Source organism: Chiloscyllium punctatum, chromosome 1 (assembly GCF_047496795.1).
Source record: "Chiloscyllium punctatum isolate Juve2018m chromosome 1, sChiPun1.3, whole genome shotgun sequence".
Classification (NCBI taxonomy): domain Eukaryota; kingdom Metazoa; phylum Chordata; class Chondrichthyes; order Orectolobiformes; family Hemiscylliidae; genus Chiloscyllium; species Chiloscyllium punctatum.
The window spans coordinates 115,891,465-115,908,672 of record NC_092739.1 but is presented as its reverse complement, the minus strand read 5'-3'; the positions used below and the strand labels follow the sequence as shown (position 1 = coordinate 115,908,672).

The following is a 17,208-nucleotide window of genomic DNA, read 5'->3' as shown; positions in this document are numbered from 1 at the left end:
TTTGTCTACAGGTTTAGTACCTGAGGACTGGAGGATTGCAAATGTTGTGCCCTGGTTCAAGAAGGGCAGTAGATATGACCCACGTAATGCTAGACCAGTGAGCCATACATCTGTTGTAGGAAATATTTTGGAAAGAATTATAAGAGATAGGATTTATAATCATCTAGCAAGCAACAATTTGATATCAGATAGTTAACATAGTTTCGTCAAGGGCAGGTCATGTCTCACAAACCTCATTTAAGTTTGTCAAGCAAGTGACCAAACATGTAGATGGGGGTAGGGCAGTTGATGTGGTATACAAGGACTTCAGTAAAGCCTTTGATAAGGTTCCACATGGTAGGCTGTTGGAGAAAATGCAGAGACATGGAATTGAGGGTGATTTAGAAGTTTGGATAAGAAACTGGCTTTCTGAAAGAAGGCAGCGAGTGACGGTTAATGGAAAATATTCAGCCTGGAGTCTAATTACTAGTGGTGTGCCCCAAGGATCTGTTTTGGGACCACTGCTGTTTGTCATTTTTATAGATGATTCGGACACAGGCATAGGTGGATGCATTAATAAGTTTGCAGATGACACTAAGGTCAGTGGAGTAGTGAACAGTGTGGAAGGATGTTGCAGGTTGCAGGGGGACTTGGATGAACTGCAGAATTGGGCTGAGAGGTGGCAAGTGGAGTTCAATGCAGCTAAATGCGAGGTGATTCACTTTAAGAAGAATAACAGGAAGGCAGAATACTGGGTCAATGGAAAGATTCTTGGTAGTGTGGATGTGCAGAGGGATCTTGAAGTCCATGTACATAGATCCCTGAAAGTTGCCACCTCGGTTGATAGTGCTGTTAAGGCGGCATACGGTGTTAGGTTTTATTGATAGAGGGATTGAGTTCTGGAGCCATTAACGTCATGCTGCAACTATACAAAATGCTAGTGCGGCCTCACTTGGAATAATGTGTACAGTTCTGGTCACCCCATTACAGGAAGGATGTGGAAACATGGTGAAAGATATTGGAACAGGAGGAGGCCACTTAGTCCCTAGAACCTGCTCTGCCATGGCTGATCTGACATTCCTCATGTCCACCTTTCTGCATTTTCCCTATAACTTTCGATTCGCCTAGTGACCAAGAATCTGTCTCAGCCTTAAGAATACGCAAGGACTCTTCCCCTAAGCGCTCTGTGGCAAATGGTTCCAAAGATTCACAATCCTCAAAAGAAATTTCCCCTCATCTCAGTTTTAAATTGGAGCCCCTGTAATTAGCCTCTTCATTCTTTATTGTGTTTTCAACTTTCGGTCATCAGCACAGTCAAGTCTCAGTTGTAAATATATATCAAAAAGATAATAATATCAGCACTTGAGGAATTTCACTATACACTTTCTCATGTCTGAGAAAACAGTCCACAAATTTTGATGTCTAGCCAAAAGTTTTAATTTTACCCCGAAATCTATTAGATGGCATCCTATCAAATGTCTTTTGAAAATCAGTATAAGTAACAGTAACCTCACAACAATCTAAGCTCTTTGCGAGTTCATCAAGAAATATCACTATGTTAGTCTGGCACAATTTGTCTTTAGCTAATATTATTTACTAATCCATGCTTTCTTGATGACAATTGCTAATTCTTCTGTGAACCATTTCTTGGTTCCAATGTTACTTCATATTTTCCCCATCACCTGATTTGTCATTCTCCTCACAAACATGTTTTTTTTAAAAACTCTTTCATGGGATTAAAGTCAATGGTATTACAGTCCTTCTCACCAGGTCACACCTTTTCCAGCTTCAGACACCTTCACAGCTCTCATCCCATGACATTTCTTCATTTTACTGCATAAAATATAGTTGCTTGCTTATTCTTATCTCCTCTTTAGCTTTTATTTGGGCAAAGGATGTACATGATTTAGCAGCATGCTACCTCACCCTTAATCTATGCCCCATATCTAGCTCAAAGTGTAGTCTGTGATGGTTAGAAGCTCCTTTCCCATCTGATCTGTGCCCTATAGCTGACATAAATAAACACTATTTCTCATCTTCAGCAACTCGCTTAAAGGCAACCCAGAATGACAGAAGCAAATGAGAAAGAACAAGTGGTTGCAGAAAAAAGCAAAAATGACAACAGAAGGAAAATCCACTTCAAAAATAGGATGTGGGGAGGAAAGGAAGCATATGAAATGAGAGAAGCTGAAGAGAGAGAGAAGCAAAAAGAATTAAGAAGTATAAGACACAAGAGCAGACAGAAACAAAAGACAGTCACACAGAAGCATCACTAAAGGTGGTTAGCCAGATTGATAAGCATGACTTTAATTTGTTATAAAGAGATGATAAATGTACGAGCACATTATTGTTCTTAGAGTTGTGCATTCTCATATCAGTGTTTGCTACTTTCAAATCCAGACTTATTGGCACACTGGATACTTGGTGATTATTTTTAGATGCATGTTATTTATATATTTTCAAAAACGAATTGAATCCTCTTTCCTGTGTTCAGGTTTCAAATCATTCAACACTAGATGGCACCAGTTTCTTTCAGTTCTGGCCTTGCTGCTCCTCAGTTGCTCCTCAGTCCAAAAATGTTCAAACTTTTAAAAACAAACAACAAAAAAAAAGCAATTCAAAGGGCTTATTCTACATAATTTCACATATTTGTCTCTCAAACCATATTGCAATTAATTTTAAAAACTCCCAAACTGTCATCCAGTTCCATTTAGAAGGACAAGGGCAACAGATACAGGGAATCGCCATCAGCTGAAAGCTTTCCTCCATCCTGATGTAGTTCCTTCAGCGCCGCTGGGTCAAAATCCTTGCATTTCATCCTGAATGGCATTGTAGGTCTATCTATAGCATGTGGACTGCCAATTCAAGAGGCAGCTCCACAACATCTTCTCAAGGGCAACTAGGGCTGGGCAATAAATGCTGACCCAGCCAGCGACACCAACATCCCACAAATTAATTATAAAAAATACCATTAAACTTCCTCATTTTCTAAAATCAATAATTTCTCCAATATTGGAATATCAGAGTGCACCAACCCATTCACGTCCAGCACAATGTAACCAACCACCACCACTGCCAGACCTCTAAACAAGCTTCTATGGGCCCATTTACACTTGTATCCGTGCTCCCAAATGCCAATGCTACCATAACTCTGATAGCCACCATTCCAACATATTGTAAGATACTTCCCCAATACTTACACCCAAACTCCAGACCTACTTTCCTCAAACAAAACTGACAGCACACAGATAAATGGACAGAATAAATACAGAACCATTATAATGCAACACTGTTTGGGTTGGACAATAAACACTGGCCTAGCCAGGAATACATAAATGCCTTGAATAATTGTTTTTAAATAAAAGCACACAAGGAGACCTCTTAGCCCATTGAACCCATGGAAGAGCAACCAATCTGATCCCACTAGCACATACTTTATGTTATGCTTGCAATGCAGGGAAGGCAAAGATATTGGTAACTGGATTGAATTGATAAACTAGCAAGAAATTACTTTCAATACAGACAAATTAAGGTACGCCCCTGAGAGCTGAAAGGCTGGAACAGAGCTCTTCACAAATGGTTTAAAACCAGAAACAGCAGAGGTCCAGATTGACTTGGATCCATACAAATTGATCATAAAATATAATGGACATGCACAGAAAAAAATTCATAAAGGCAAATGTCCCTTTATAGGACTAGAATTCAAGAGAGAGGAGTCACATTGGACCACACTTGGGGGACGACGTGCAGTTCTGAATATGAGAGATGGGGAAATGGTGGCATGGCAATATCACTGAACTACTAATTCATAGAGTCAAAGGTCGATAGCACAGATCGCTTCAGCCCATCGCATCTGCGATTCAGAAGTCAAAGGGAATGCTCCGCACCACGTGTGCAAACTCAACTACTCTAGCAACTGGAATTTACACAAGTAAAAATACAACTGTAATATAAAGCTGGTCTCCATAAATAGTGACATATCAATTGTTGTAAAAATCTCACTGATGTCTTTTAAGAGAAGGAAATCTGCCATTCTTAGAGTCTGATTTACATGTGACTTCAGTCCCACAACAACATAGGCCAATAAATCCCCAAGGCCTGTTAATCTACAGAGTATTTAAGGAAATGGCCCCATAAATACTGAACTGGTGATCAGCTTTCAAGAATCTACCTGGAACAATTCCTATGAACTGGAAGGTAGCTGACATAACACCATAATTTTAAAAAAGGTGTGGAGAGAAAACAGGGATTTTAAAACCAATTGTATAGCAGGGCACTTGGAAAAGTGACAGGATTGGACAGAATCAGCATGGATTCAGCAAAGGAAAATCAAGTTTGACAAATTTCCTGGAATGCTTCAAGGTTGTAACCAGCAGATTAAGGAGGACTTTCAGAAGGCTTTTGATAAGATTACCTGCTGATCTCTTCTGCGCAAAGATAAATTGATATTTGTTGAAAAGAGATTTGCATATTATAGACACTATCAATCTGGATTTATTAGATTAGATTAGATTCCCTACAGTGCAGAAACAGGCCCTTCGACCTAACAAGTCCACACCGACACTCCGGAGTAACCCACCCAGACCCATTACCCTACTCATGCACCTATCACTATGGGTAATTTAGCATGGCCAATTCACCTGACCTGTACAGCTTTGGACTGTGGGAGGAAACCAGAGCACCCGGAGGAAACCCACGCAGACACAGGGAGAATGTCTGCATGGAGTGTGCACAGTTGCCAGAGGCTGGAATTGAACCTGGGACCCTGGTGCTGCGAGGCAGCAGTGCTAACCTCTGAGCCACCATGCTGCCATTCTAGAATAAAAACATTTCTTACATACAACTCATCTAAGATTTTGTGAAACAACAGATAATCTGCTAACATATTTTGAGGAGTGGCCAAATGCCCAAAAAACAAAAAGATTGCTGTCAAAAGATTCGTATTTCCTTGGACATCGGCGTCTCACAAGGACTGGTGTTAGGGCCGACAGTATTCCCTATTACTTCTCTCAAACTCTGAAGAAATCAGTTTCAACTTGAAACATTAACTCTTGTTTCATTTCACAGCTGCTCCCAAACATGTCGACCTATGTTCATGTTGTGTTTTTATCATGGGAAGATTTATGGTCTGCAAAATTGATTTTGATATAATTTGTTTGTCGTGAACTATGTCTAAGGACTTTTGTGAATAGGGTAACAAAAATATGCAGTTTTGTTGTGCGTTTGTTCTCAGTTCCTGGGTATGGGATTGGGCACTGACTGAGCTCAGTCTCTTCCTGTCCTTTGCAGTCTCTTGTTTTGATTCTTGCTATATTGTTACAGCATGAACAACCTGAAGCATTTAGTGTAGCAATTCCTTTCTCAACATGTGTTCCTTAACATTAGGACAACAGCAAGCAAGTATAAAATCAAAAAGAAAAGGATTTCAAAAACACTTTCTTTTCTGATGGTCTGTGAAACAGGTGACAATTTTCTAAATACTGGAGTTATATGTGAGTGTAATTCACTTAGTTTAATTGCATGTGAATTTCATAAATTTTCAGCCTGGTGTCAGTTACAAGCGACAACCCATTGTTCAACTTAAGGTCTTCCAAAGCAAACTACAGATTTTAATTTATTAGCTCCGTTCATGCTACCGAATCCAAGTGATTACACATCACTGAAAAGTGCAGTGGAGTATTCTGGTATCAGATGAAAGAATTTATCAAAAAGGATATTTATTTTCAATCTTCTGTTGCCACATGTATAACCTTGTGGCTTCATATAAAGTTATTTTGACAAGTGATTTTCATTCCAGCTTGACTTCACATCACCTCATTTTGACTGGGATATGAATTTGCACTTAAGTTCCAAATGTTATTCTCACATGACACTGACATACAGTTCTCTCAATGCCAGGATAATTGGCACCTCATGAATGGTAATTTTTCACATGAATGACCTAGATACCAAGTTTTGGCAAATGGTTAAACTGAGGATCAGAATTGGTCCCAGTCTGTCCAGATGCCCTTGCTTTCTAGTAAACTTATGGATTAATGTGCATGTAGCCTTTGGTCACACAAATCTGGATGAGATGCAAATAAGAAGTGGAACAGAGCATTTTAGTTTTGCTAAAACAATAAATCTAGTGATTCTGTGATTTACATGAAGTAGAAGAAACAAAACTGACCCATATTTTAAAAGTAAGACTTTTGTCAAGTTAGTTGCTGTTTAATTTAGGTGAGAGGTGTTGCATTTTGGAAGGCAAATCAGGACAGGACTTATATTCTTAATGGTAGTGTCTTGGGGGTGTTGCCAAAGAGACCTTGGGTGCAGGTTCATAGTTCCTTGAAGGTGGAGTCACATGTCGACAGGGTAGTGAAATATACTGGTCTTTATTGGTCAGTGCATTAAGTATAGCTGTTAGAATGCCATTTTGCAGATGCACACGTCATAGGTTAGGCATTCAATTCTGATCCCTCTGCTTTAGGAAAAATATTATGAAAGTTGAAAGGGTACAGAAAGGATTTACAAGGATGTTGATGTGGTTGGAGGGTGTGAGCTATAGGGTGATGCTGAATAGGCTGGGGCGATTGTCCCTGGAGCGTTGGTGGCTGAGGGGTAACGTGAAAGGTTTATAAAATCATGAAGGGCATTGATAGGGTGAGTAACCAAAGTCTTTTTCCAAAGGGTAGAGGTATCCAAAACTAGATAGCATAGGTTTAAGGTGAGAGAGTAAAGATATCTAAGCGACCTAAGGATCAACTTTTAGATACATGTATGGATTGAGCTGGCAGAGGAAGTAGCAACATTTAAAAGGCATCTGGATGGGTACATGAATAGGAAGGGTTTAAAGAGATATGGCCCAAATGCTGGCAAATAGGATTACATTAATATAGAATATCTGGTCTGCATGGAAAAGCTAGACCAAAGGGTCTGTTTCTGTGCTATAAAACTCAATGAATCTAGGTTTTGAAGTTTGCAGGGTCTGATGTAAGATATGATGCGATACATGACAACCTTAATGCTGTCATTCAGACTGTAAACCACCCAGTGTTATAGGCTTTATAGTAATGCCCTAATAAAAACTACATTGTGAAGTTACAAGTAGTGCTGCGAAAAAAGTGCAAAACTCACCTTGCAAGTTCTTTGATTAAGTTAGCAATGCGCCTTTTGTCCTCTGGGCAGAGATCCTTCAAAGATGCACTCTTGGTCCCTTTGTACTCCTTAACCTGTTTCAAAATAAAACCCAAAAATACTAGTTACAGAGGAACCTTGATTACCCGAACGAGATGATCGGGCACTATTTCATTCGGAAAATCAAGTATTCAGTTAATCGATTAAACACCTTTCCTCTGGGACTCGCAGTTTTTTTAAGTCTGTTCCCCATTCAAGAAATGAAGCAGCAGCACACGACGTGCAGGACCCTAACTGCCTTGTCCTACATTGCCCCTCGGCTGCCCCGCCTGCTCCCCACCCATCACAATTCTGGGGAACGTCCTTTCGAGTGGAGATTACAACAAGTTTCGTGAACGGGGGGGGGGGGGGGGAGGGCGTGGGGGGGGGAGGGGAGGGCGCGGGGGGGGGAGGGGAGGGCGCGGGGGGGGGAGGGGAGGGCGCGGGGGGGAGAGGGGAGGGCGCGGGGGGGAGAGGGGAGGGGAGGGCGCGGGGGGGGGAGGGCGCGGGGGGGGGAGGGCGCGGGGGAGACGAGGGGAGGGAAGGAGGGCGGGACGCGCGGGAAGACGAGGGGAGGGAGGGAGGGCGGGACGCGCGGGAAGACGAGGGGAGGGAGGGAGGGCGGGACGCGCGGGAAGACGAGGGGAGGGAGGGAGGGCGGGACGCGCGGGAAGACGAGGGGAGGGAGGGAGGGCGGGACGCGCGGGAAGACGAGGGGAGGGAGGGAGGGCGGGACGCGCGGGAAGACGAGGGGAGGGAGGGAGGGCGGGACGACGAGGGGAGGGAGGGAGGGCGGGACGACGAGGGGAGGGAGGGAGGGCGGGACGACGAGGGGGGGGAGGGAGGGAGGGCGGGACGACGAGGGGGGGGGAGGGAGGGAGGGCGGGACGACGAGGGGAGGGAGGGAGGGCGGGACGACGAGGGGAGGGAGGGAGGGAGGGAGGGCGGGACGACGAGGGGAGGGAGGGAGGGCGGGACGCGCGGGACGACGAGGGGAGGGAGGGAGGGCGGGACGCGCGGGACGACGAGGGGAGGGAGGGAGGGCGGGACGCGCGGGACGACGAGGGGAGGGAGGGAGGGCGGGACGCGCGGGACGACGAGGGGAGGGAGGGAGGGCGGGACGCGCGGGAAGACGAGGGGAGGGAGGGAGGGCGGGACGCGCGGGAAGACGAGGGGAGGGAGGGAGGGCGGGACGCGCGGGAAGACGAGGGGAGGGAGGGAGGGCGGGACGCGCGGGAAGACGAGGGGAGGGAGGGAGGGCGGGACGCGCGGGAAGACGAGGGGAGGGAGGGAGGGCGGGACGCGCGGGAAGACGAGGGGAGGGAGGGAGGGAGGGCGGGACGCGCGGGAAGACGAGGGAGGGAGGGAGGGAGGGCGGGACGCGCGGGAAGACGAGGGAGGGAGGGAGGGAGGGCGGGACGCGCGGGAAGACGAGGGAGGGAGGGAGGGAGGGCGGGACGCGCGGGAAGACGAGGGAGGGAGGGAGGGAGGGAGGGCAGGACGCGCGGGAAGACGAGGGAGGGAGGGGAGGGAGGCGGGACGCGCGGGAAGACGAGGGAGGAGGGAGGGAGGGAGGTAGGCGGGCCGCGCGGGAAAGATGGGAGGACGGGAAGAGGATGGGGGACGGGAGGGAGGTAGGGCCGGAAGAGGGGGAGGTACGGAGGGTGGTGGGTCGCGCGGGAAGGGGAGGGAGGGCGGGGTGCGCGGGAAGACGAGGGAGGGAGGGCGGGGCGCGCGGGAAGATGAGGGAGGGAGGGAGGGAGGGAGGGCGGGGCGCGCGGGAAGACGAGGGAGGGAGGGAGGGCGGGGCGCGCGGGAAGACGAGGGAGGGAGGGAGGGAGGGCGGGGCGCGCGGGAAGACGAGGGAGGGAGGGAGGGAGGGAGGGAGGGCGGGGCGCGCGGGAAGACGAGGGAGGGAGGGAGGGAGGGCGGGGCGCGCGGGAAGACGAGGGAGGGAGGGAGGGAGGGCGGGGCGCGCGGGAAGACGAGGGAGGGAGGGAGGGAGGGAGGGAGGGAGGGAGGGCGGGGCGCGCGGGAAGACGAGGGAGGGAGGGAGGGAGGGCGGGGCGCGCGGGAAGACGAGGGAGGGAGGGAGGGAGGGCGGGGCGCGCGGGAAGACGAGGGAGGGAGGGAGGGAGGGCGGGGCGCGCGGGAAGACGAGGGAGGGAGGGAGGGAGGGCGGGGCGCGCGGGAAGATGAGGGAGGGAGGGAGGGAGGGAGGGCGGGGCGCGCGGGAAGACGAGGGAGGGAGGGAGGGAGGGCGGGGCGCGCGGGAAGACGAGGGAGGGAGGGAGGGAGGGAGGGAGGGCGGGGCGCGCGGGAAGACGAGGGAGGGAGGGAGGGAGGGCGGGGCGCGCGGGAAGACGAGGGAGGGAGGGAGGGAGGGCGGGGCGCGCGGGAAGACGAGGGAGGGAGGGAGGGAGGGCGGGGCGCGCGGGAAGACGAGGGAGGGAGGGAGGGAGGGCGGGGCGCGCGGGAAGACGAGGGAGGGAGGGAGGGAGGGAGGGAGGGAGGGAGGGAGGGAGGGAGGGAGGGAGGGAGGGAGGGAGGGAGGGAGGGAGGGAGGGCGGGGCGCGCGGGAAGACGAGGGAGGGCGGGGCGCGCGGGAAGACGAGGGAGGGAGGGAGGGAGGGCGGGGCGCGCGGGAAGACGAGGGAGGGAGGGAGGGAGGGCGGGGCGCGCGGGAAGACGAGGGAGGGGGGAAGACGAGGGAGGGAGGGAGGGAGGGAGGGAGGGAGGGAGGGAGGGAGGGAGGGAGGGCGGGGCGCGCGGGAAGACGAGGGAGGGAGGGAGGGAGAGAGGGAGCGAGGGAGGGAGGGAGGGAGGGAGAGAGGGAGCGAGGGAGGGAGGGAGCGAGGGAGAGCGGGAGCGAGGGAGGGCGGGGCGCGGGGGAAGACGAGGGAGGGAGGGAGGGAGGGCGGGGCGCGGGGGAAGACGAGGGAGGGAGGGAGGGAGGGCGGGGCGCGGGGGAAGACGAGGGAGGGAGGGAGGGTGGGCGGGGCGCGCGGGAAGACGAGGGAGGGAGGGAGGGTGGGCGGGGCGCGCGGGAAGACGAGGGAGGGAGGGAGGGTGGGCGGGGCGCGCGGGAAGACGAGGGAGGGAGGGAGGGTGGGCGGGGCGCGCGGGAAGACGAGGGAGGGAGGGAGGGTGGGCGGGGCGCGCGGGAAGACGAGGGAGGGAGGGAGGGTGGGCGGGGCGCGCGGGAAGACGAGGGAGGGAGGGAGGGTGGGCGGGGCGCGCGGGAAGACGAGGGAGGGAGGGAGGGTGGGCGGGGCGCGCGGGAAGACGAGGGAGGGAGGGAGGGAGGGAGGGTGGGCGGGGCGCGCGGGAAGACGAGGGAGGGAGGGAGGGTGGGCGGGGCGCGCGGGAAGACGAGGGAGGGAGGGAGGGTGGGCGGGGCGCGCGGGAAAACGAGGGAGGGAGGGAGGGTGGGCGGGGCGCGCGGGAAAACGAGGGAGGGAGGGAGGGTGGGCGGGGCGCGCGGGAAGACGAGGGAGGGAGGGAGGGTGGGCGGGGCGCGCGGGAAGACGAGGGAGGGAGGGAGGGTGGGCGGGGCGCGCGGGAAGACGAGGGAGGGAGGGAGGGTGGGCGGGGCGCGCGGGAAGACGAGGGAGGGAGGGAGGGTGGGCGGGGCGCGCGGGAAGACGAGGGAGGGAGGGAGGGTGGGCGGGGCGCGCGGGAAGACGAGGGAGGGAGGGAGGGTGGGCGGGGCGCGCGGGAAGACGAGGGAGGGAGGGTGGGCGGGGCGCGCGGGAAGACGAGGGAGGGAGGGAGGGTGGGCGGGGCGCGCGGGAAGACGAGGGAGGGAGGGAGGGAGGGAGGGAGGGAGGGTGGGCGGGGCGCGCGGGAAGACGAGGGAGGGAGGGAGGGTGGGCGGGGCGCGCGGGAAGACGAGGGAGGGAGGGAGGGTGGGCGGGGCGCGCGGGAAGACGAGGGAGGGAGGGAGGGTGGGCGGGGCGCGCGGGAAGACGAGGGAGGGAGGGAGGGAGGGCGGGGCGCGCGGGAAGACGAGGGAGGGAGGGAGGGAGGGAGGGAGGGCGGGGCGCGCGGGAAGACGAGGGAGGGAGGGAGGGAGGGAGGGCGGGGCGCGCGGGAAGACGAGGGAGGGAGGGAGGGAGGGAGGGCGGGGCGCGCGGGAAGACGAGGGAGGGAGGGAGGGCGGGGCGCGCGGGAAGACGAGGGAGGGAGGGAGGGCGGGGCGCGCGGGAAGACGAGGGAGGGAGGGAGGGCGGGGCGCGCGGGAAGACGAGGGCGGGAGGGAGGGAGGGCGGGGCGCGCGGGAAGACGAGGGCGGGAGGGAGGGAGGGCGGGGCGCGCGGGAAGACGAGGGCGGGAGGGAGGGAGGGCGGGGCGCGCGGGAAGACGAGGGAGGGAGGGAGGGAGGGAGGGAGGGAGGGCGGGGCGCGCGGGAAGACGAGGGAGGGAGGGAGGGAGGGCGGGGCGCGCGGGAAGACGAGGGAGGGAGGGAGGGAGGGCGGGGCGCGCGGGAAGACGAGGGAGGGAGGGAGGGAGGGCGGGGCGCGCGGGAAGACGAGGGAGGGAGGGAGGGAGGGCGGGGCGCGCGGGAAGACGAGGGAGGGAGGGAGGGAGGGCGGGGCGCGCGGGAAGACGAGGGAGGGAGGGAGGGAGGGCGGGGCGCGCGGGAAGACGAGCGAGGGAGGGAGGGAGGGCGGGGCGCGCGGGAAGACGAGGGAGGGAGGGAGGGAGGGCGGGGCGCGCGGGAAGACGAGGGAGGGAGGGAGGGAGGGCGGGGCGCGCGGGAAGACGAGGGAGGGAGGGAGGGAGGGCGGGGCGCGCGGGAAGACGAGGGAGGGAGGGAGGGAGGGAGGGAGGGAGGGAGGGAGGGCGGGGCGCGCGGGAAGACGAGGGAGGGAGGGAGGGTGGGGCGCGCGGGAAGACGAGGGAGGGAGGGAGGGAGGGAGGGCGGGGCGCGCGGGAAGACGAGGGAGGGAGGGAGGGAGGGAGGGAGGGAGGGCGGGGCGCGCGGGAAGACGAGGGAGGGAGGGAGGGAGGGCGGGGCGCGCGGGAAGACGAGGGAGGGAGGGAGGGAGGGAGGGAGGGCGGGGCGCGCGGGAAGACGAGGGAGGGAGGGAGGGAGGGCGGGGCGCGCGGGAAGACGAGGGAGGGCGGGGCGCGCGGGAAGACGAGGGAGGGAGGGAGGGAGGGCGGGGCGCGCGGGAAGACGAGGGAGGGAGGGAGGGAGGGCGGGGCGCGCGGGAAGACGAGGGAGGGAGGGAGGGCGGGGCGCGCGGGAAGACGAGGGAGGGAGGGAGGGAGGGAGGGAGGGCGGGGCGCGCGGGAAGACGAGGGAGGGAGGGCGGGGCGCGCGGGAAGACGAGGGAGGGAGGGAGGGAGGGAGGTAGGGCGGGGCGCGCGGGAAGACGAGGGAGGGAGGGAGGGAGGTAGGGCGGGGCGCGCGGGAAGACGAGGGAGGGAGGGAGGGCGGGGTACGAGGGAGGGAGCGAGGGAGGGAGCGAGGTAGGGAGCGAGGGAGGGAGGGCGGGGCGCGCGGGAAGGCAAGCGAGGGAGGGAGGGAGGGAGGGAGGGAGGAAGGGAGGGAGGGGAGGGAGGGAGGGCTGGGCGCACGGGAAGACGAGGGAGGGAGGGGCGCGCGGGAAGGCAAGGGAGGGAGGGAGGAAGGGAGGGAGGGAGGGAGGAAGGGAGGGAGGGAGGGAGGGAGGGAGTGGCGCACGGGAAGACGAGTGGAGGGAGGGAGGGAGGGGTGCACGTGAGGTACGCGTGTGATGAAGAGCGAGGTAGGGGCGTGTGCGAGGAAGAGGGATGGAGGGGGAGGGGCCCACGGGAAGGAGGGGTGCATGTGCGGAAGAGTGAGCGGGCAAAAAGAAATCTCGCAAACCTATAAAATTCTCACAGGACTCGACAGCACAAATGCAGGAAAGATGCTCTCAAAGACCAAGTCGTACAGAACCAGAGGGCTTAGTCTAAAGATATGGGGAATGTCATTTAGAATGGAGATTACAACAAGTTTCTTGACCCAGAGAGTGGTGAACCTATGGATTTCACCACCAGAGAAATTGAGGCCATTGAGTATTTTTGAGGAACTAGGTATCGTCCTCAAGGCTAAAAAATGTATCAAAAGGTAACTTGAGGGAAGCGTTTATGATATAATTGTTATTCCAAAAGCATGGCTACATGGTGGCCATGACTGGGAACAGAATATTCAAGCATATTTCTAAGTTAGAAAGGACAGACAAAAAAGGAAAATGAGGTGGCATTGGACTAATAATTACACTTTAGAATTGCAATGAGGAGAAATATTTTCAGCAAGAGGGTGGTTAATCTGTGGAACTCCATTCCACAAAGAGCTGTGGAGGCCACTTTATTGAATGCATTTAAGACAGACATCGACAGGCTCTTGATTATTAAGGGGACAAGGCAAGAGAACGGAGTAAGAAATGCATCAGCCACAATCAAATGGCAGAGCAGACTCCATGGGACAAATGGCCTAAATCTGCTCCTAAATTTTACAGCCTTGGGGCTTATGGTCTAAAACTGCTCACAATTTTCCAAATGCTGTCTGACTAGAGCACTATGTAGCCCCAGCAGCAAATCTGTGCTTCTGTATTCTAGCCTAAAATTAATAAAAACATTATATTTGTCTTCCAAATTGCCAAATGAACCCTCATGTTAATCTTAAGAAAACCCTGAACTAGGATTCCCAAATCCCTTTGTACTTCAGATTTCCAAAGCCTATCCCCAATTAGAAAATACTCTACGCCTATCATCTTCCTACCAAATTGCATAACCTCTCACTTTCTCACATCGTATCCTTTTCCCTCTCTCCGAGCCTGTCCAAGTCCTTTTGCATCCTCCCTGTATCTTCAATACTACCTGCCTCTCCACCTATCTTTGTGTCAGCTACAACCTTAGTTGCCCTCAGTTCCTTCATCCAGAGCAATGTATAAGGTAATAGATGTGGTCCCAACACTGACCCCTGCGGAACTCTACTCGTCACCAGCTACTGTCTTGAAACCGACCTCATTATCCCTACTCTCTGCCTTCTGCCAGTCATCAAATCTTCTACTATGCCAGTAACCTGCCTCTGTCGCCATGGGTTCTTATCTTATTTGGCAGCCACGTGTTAGCAACACTAATGTCAGGCTAACTGGCATATAATTTCCAATCTCCTACCTCTCTTTTCTTAAACAGGGGTGTTACATTAGCCATTTTCAAGTCCTTTGGGACCCTCTCTGACTCGAGTGATTCCTCAAAAGGTCACCACCAATGCCTCTACATTCTCCTCAGCTATATTCTTAGGAGTGTATAGTCTATCTGGTCCAGGGAACCTACCCATTTTCTCCTTAGTGAGAATTAGACTTCACGGCCATAACACTTCCCTCTGCCCTGAAACTCTCAGCATTCTGGTATACTGGTGTCTTTCAACATGAAGACTGATGCAAAGTATCCACTCAGGCCCTCTGCGATTTTTTTGAACTCCATTACCATTTCTCCAGTCACATTTGCCAGAAATCCAATGTCTATGCTTACATTTTTTATACCTAAAAAGGCTTCTGCAATCTTCCTTTATATTACTAGCCAGCTTACCCTAATATGACATTTTCTCCCCCCTTATTGCTTTTTTTTTCCCCCCCAGTTATCCTCTGCTGGCTTTTAAAGGCCTCAATTTTTTGGCTCTCTGTTAATCTTCACCATGTTAAATGCTTTTGCTTTTATGCTGTTCCCGACTTCCCTTGTCAGCCACAGTTGCCTTGTCCTCCCTGTAGCAGATATCTTCTTCCCTGGGATGAATTTTTGCTGTCTCTTCCAAATTACCTCCAGGCTGATTGTCAAAAGTGGTGATCATCTTCCAAAATTCCACAGATTCTACAATGGACTTCTACAGAGTGGAAGCTTGTAAATTTAAGAAAAAATAAGGGGAAAAAAAACAGGGAACTACAGATTCTGTTGCAGACATCATATGTGGACAATTGGATAAAAATGATGGATTTATGAAGGGGAAATCATGCTTGACTAATCTTCTTGAATTTTTTGAGGATGTAACTCGGAAGATGGACGAGGGAGATCCAGTGGATGTAGTGTACCTGGACTTTCAGAAAGCTTTTGATAAAGTCCCACACAAGAGGTTAGTGAGTAAAATTAGGGCGCACGGGATTGGGGGCAAAGTACTAGATTGGATAGAGAATTGGTTGGCTAATAGGAAACAAAGGGTAGTGATTAACGGCTCCATTTCGAAATGGCAGGCAGTGACCAGTGGGGTACCGCAGGGATCCGTGCTGGGACCGCAGCTTTTTACAATATATGTAAATGATATAGAAGATGGTATCAGCAATAACATTAGCAAATTTGCTGATGACACAAAGCTAGGTGGTAGGGTAAAATGTGATGAGGATGTTAGGGGATTACAGGGTGACCTGGACAAGTTAGGTGAGTGGGCAGATGCATGGCAGATGCAGTTTAATGTGGATAAATGTCTGGTTATCCACTTTGGTGGCAAGAACAGGAAGGCAGATTACTACCTCAATGGTATCAAATTAGGTAAAGGGGCTGTTCAGAGAGATCTGGGTGTTCTTGTCCACCAGTCAATGAAGGCAAGCATGCAGGTACAGCAGGTCGTGAAGAAGGCTAATAGCATGCTGGCCTTCATAACAAGAGGGATTGAGTATAGAAGCAAAGAGGTGCTTCTGCAGCTGTACAGGGCCCTGGTGAGACCACACCTGGAGTACTGTGTACAGTTCTGGTCTCCAAATTTGAGGAAAGACATTCTGGCTATTGAGGGAGTGCAGCGTAGGTTCACGAGGTCAATTCCTGGAATGGCAGGATTGCCTTACACGGAAAGACTGAAGCGACTGGGCTTGTATACCCTTGAGTTTAGAAGACTGAGAGGGGATCTGATTGAAACGTATAGGCTTATGAAAGGATTGGACACTCTGGCAGGAGGGAACATATTTCCGTTGATGGGGGAGTGCCGAACCAGAGGACACAACTTAAAAATACGGGGTAGACCATTTAGGACAGAGATGAGGAGAAACTACTTCACACAGAGAGTGGTGGCTGTGTGGAATGCTCTGCCCCAGAGGGCAGTGGAGGCCCAGTCTCTGGATTCTTTTAAGAAAGAATTGGATAGAGCTCTTAAAGATAGTGGAGTCAAGGGGTACGGAGATAAGGCTGGAACAGGATACTAATTAGGAATGATCAGCCATGATCATATTGAATGGCGGTGCAGGCTCGAAGGGCAGAAATGGCCTACTCCTGCATCTATTGTCTATTGTCTATTGTCTATTGATCAGATGGGCAGTCGGCATGGATTTGTCAATGGGAAACTATGTCTGACAAACTTTTGAAAGTTTGTGAGGATGTTACTGTCAAAATCAATAAAGGGAAGTCAAAGGATGACTTTAATTTTCAGAATGCTCTTGATGAGTTTCCCCACAGGAGATTAATTAGCAAAATTAAAGTATGTGTTTTTTTTCTAATTAATTCACAGACTGTGGGTGTCACTGGCTGAGTCAGCATTTATTGCCCCGAGGATAGTCAAGAGTCAACCATCTTGCTGTAGATCTGTAGTCACATGTAGGCCAAACCAGTTTCCTTACCAAAAAGGACATTAGTGGACCAAATGAGTTTCCCCAAACAATCGCAATGGATTCATAGTGATCATTAGACTATAAATTGTAAAATTTTTGGAGATTTGAATTCAGATCCCCAGAACACTACCTTGGTCTCTGGATTAATAATCCCGCGATAAACTAGGCCACTACCTCCTGCCCTATGGAGGGGAGGTGATGTACTGGTATAGATTAAGGTTTGAATAACAGACAGAAAACAGAGTAAGAATAAAAAGGTAATTATTCATGTTGGCAGGTTATAACTAGAGAGGTCCTGCAAGGGTCCCAGCTGTTCACAACACATGTCAATGATTTGAATACATGGTCCAAATGCAATACATCCAAATTTGCAGCTAATACAAAGCTGAGTGGGAATGCGTATAACGAGCACAAATAAAACCTTCTCAAGAAGATCGAGAGGCTTAGTGAATAGGTAAGAAAACTGCCTATATAACGGAACATAATGTGGCAAAAACTGAGTTTATCC

At 52.7% G+C, this 17,208-nt stretch overlaps 1 protein-coding gene across 3 annotated transcripts in view; it reads right to left on the bottom strand.

Moving 5' to 3' along the window:
• The window catches only part of kiaa1328 (KIAA1328 ortholog), a 189,484-nt gene that overhangs the window by 143,125 nt on the left and 29,151 nt on the right, over positions 1-17,208 (bottom strand). For all 3 annotated transcript variants that reach the window (XM_072572945.1, XM_072572928.1, XM_072572938.1), the window contains one exon: positions 7,096-7,190. In XM_072572945.1, coding sequence (XP_072429046.1) covers positions 7,096-7,190 — 95 coding nt within the window. The remainder of the gene's footprint in view (positions 1-7,095; positions 7,191-17,208) is intronic.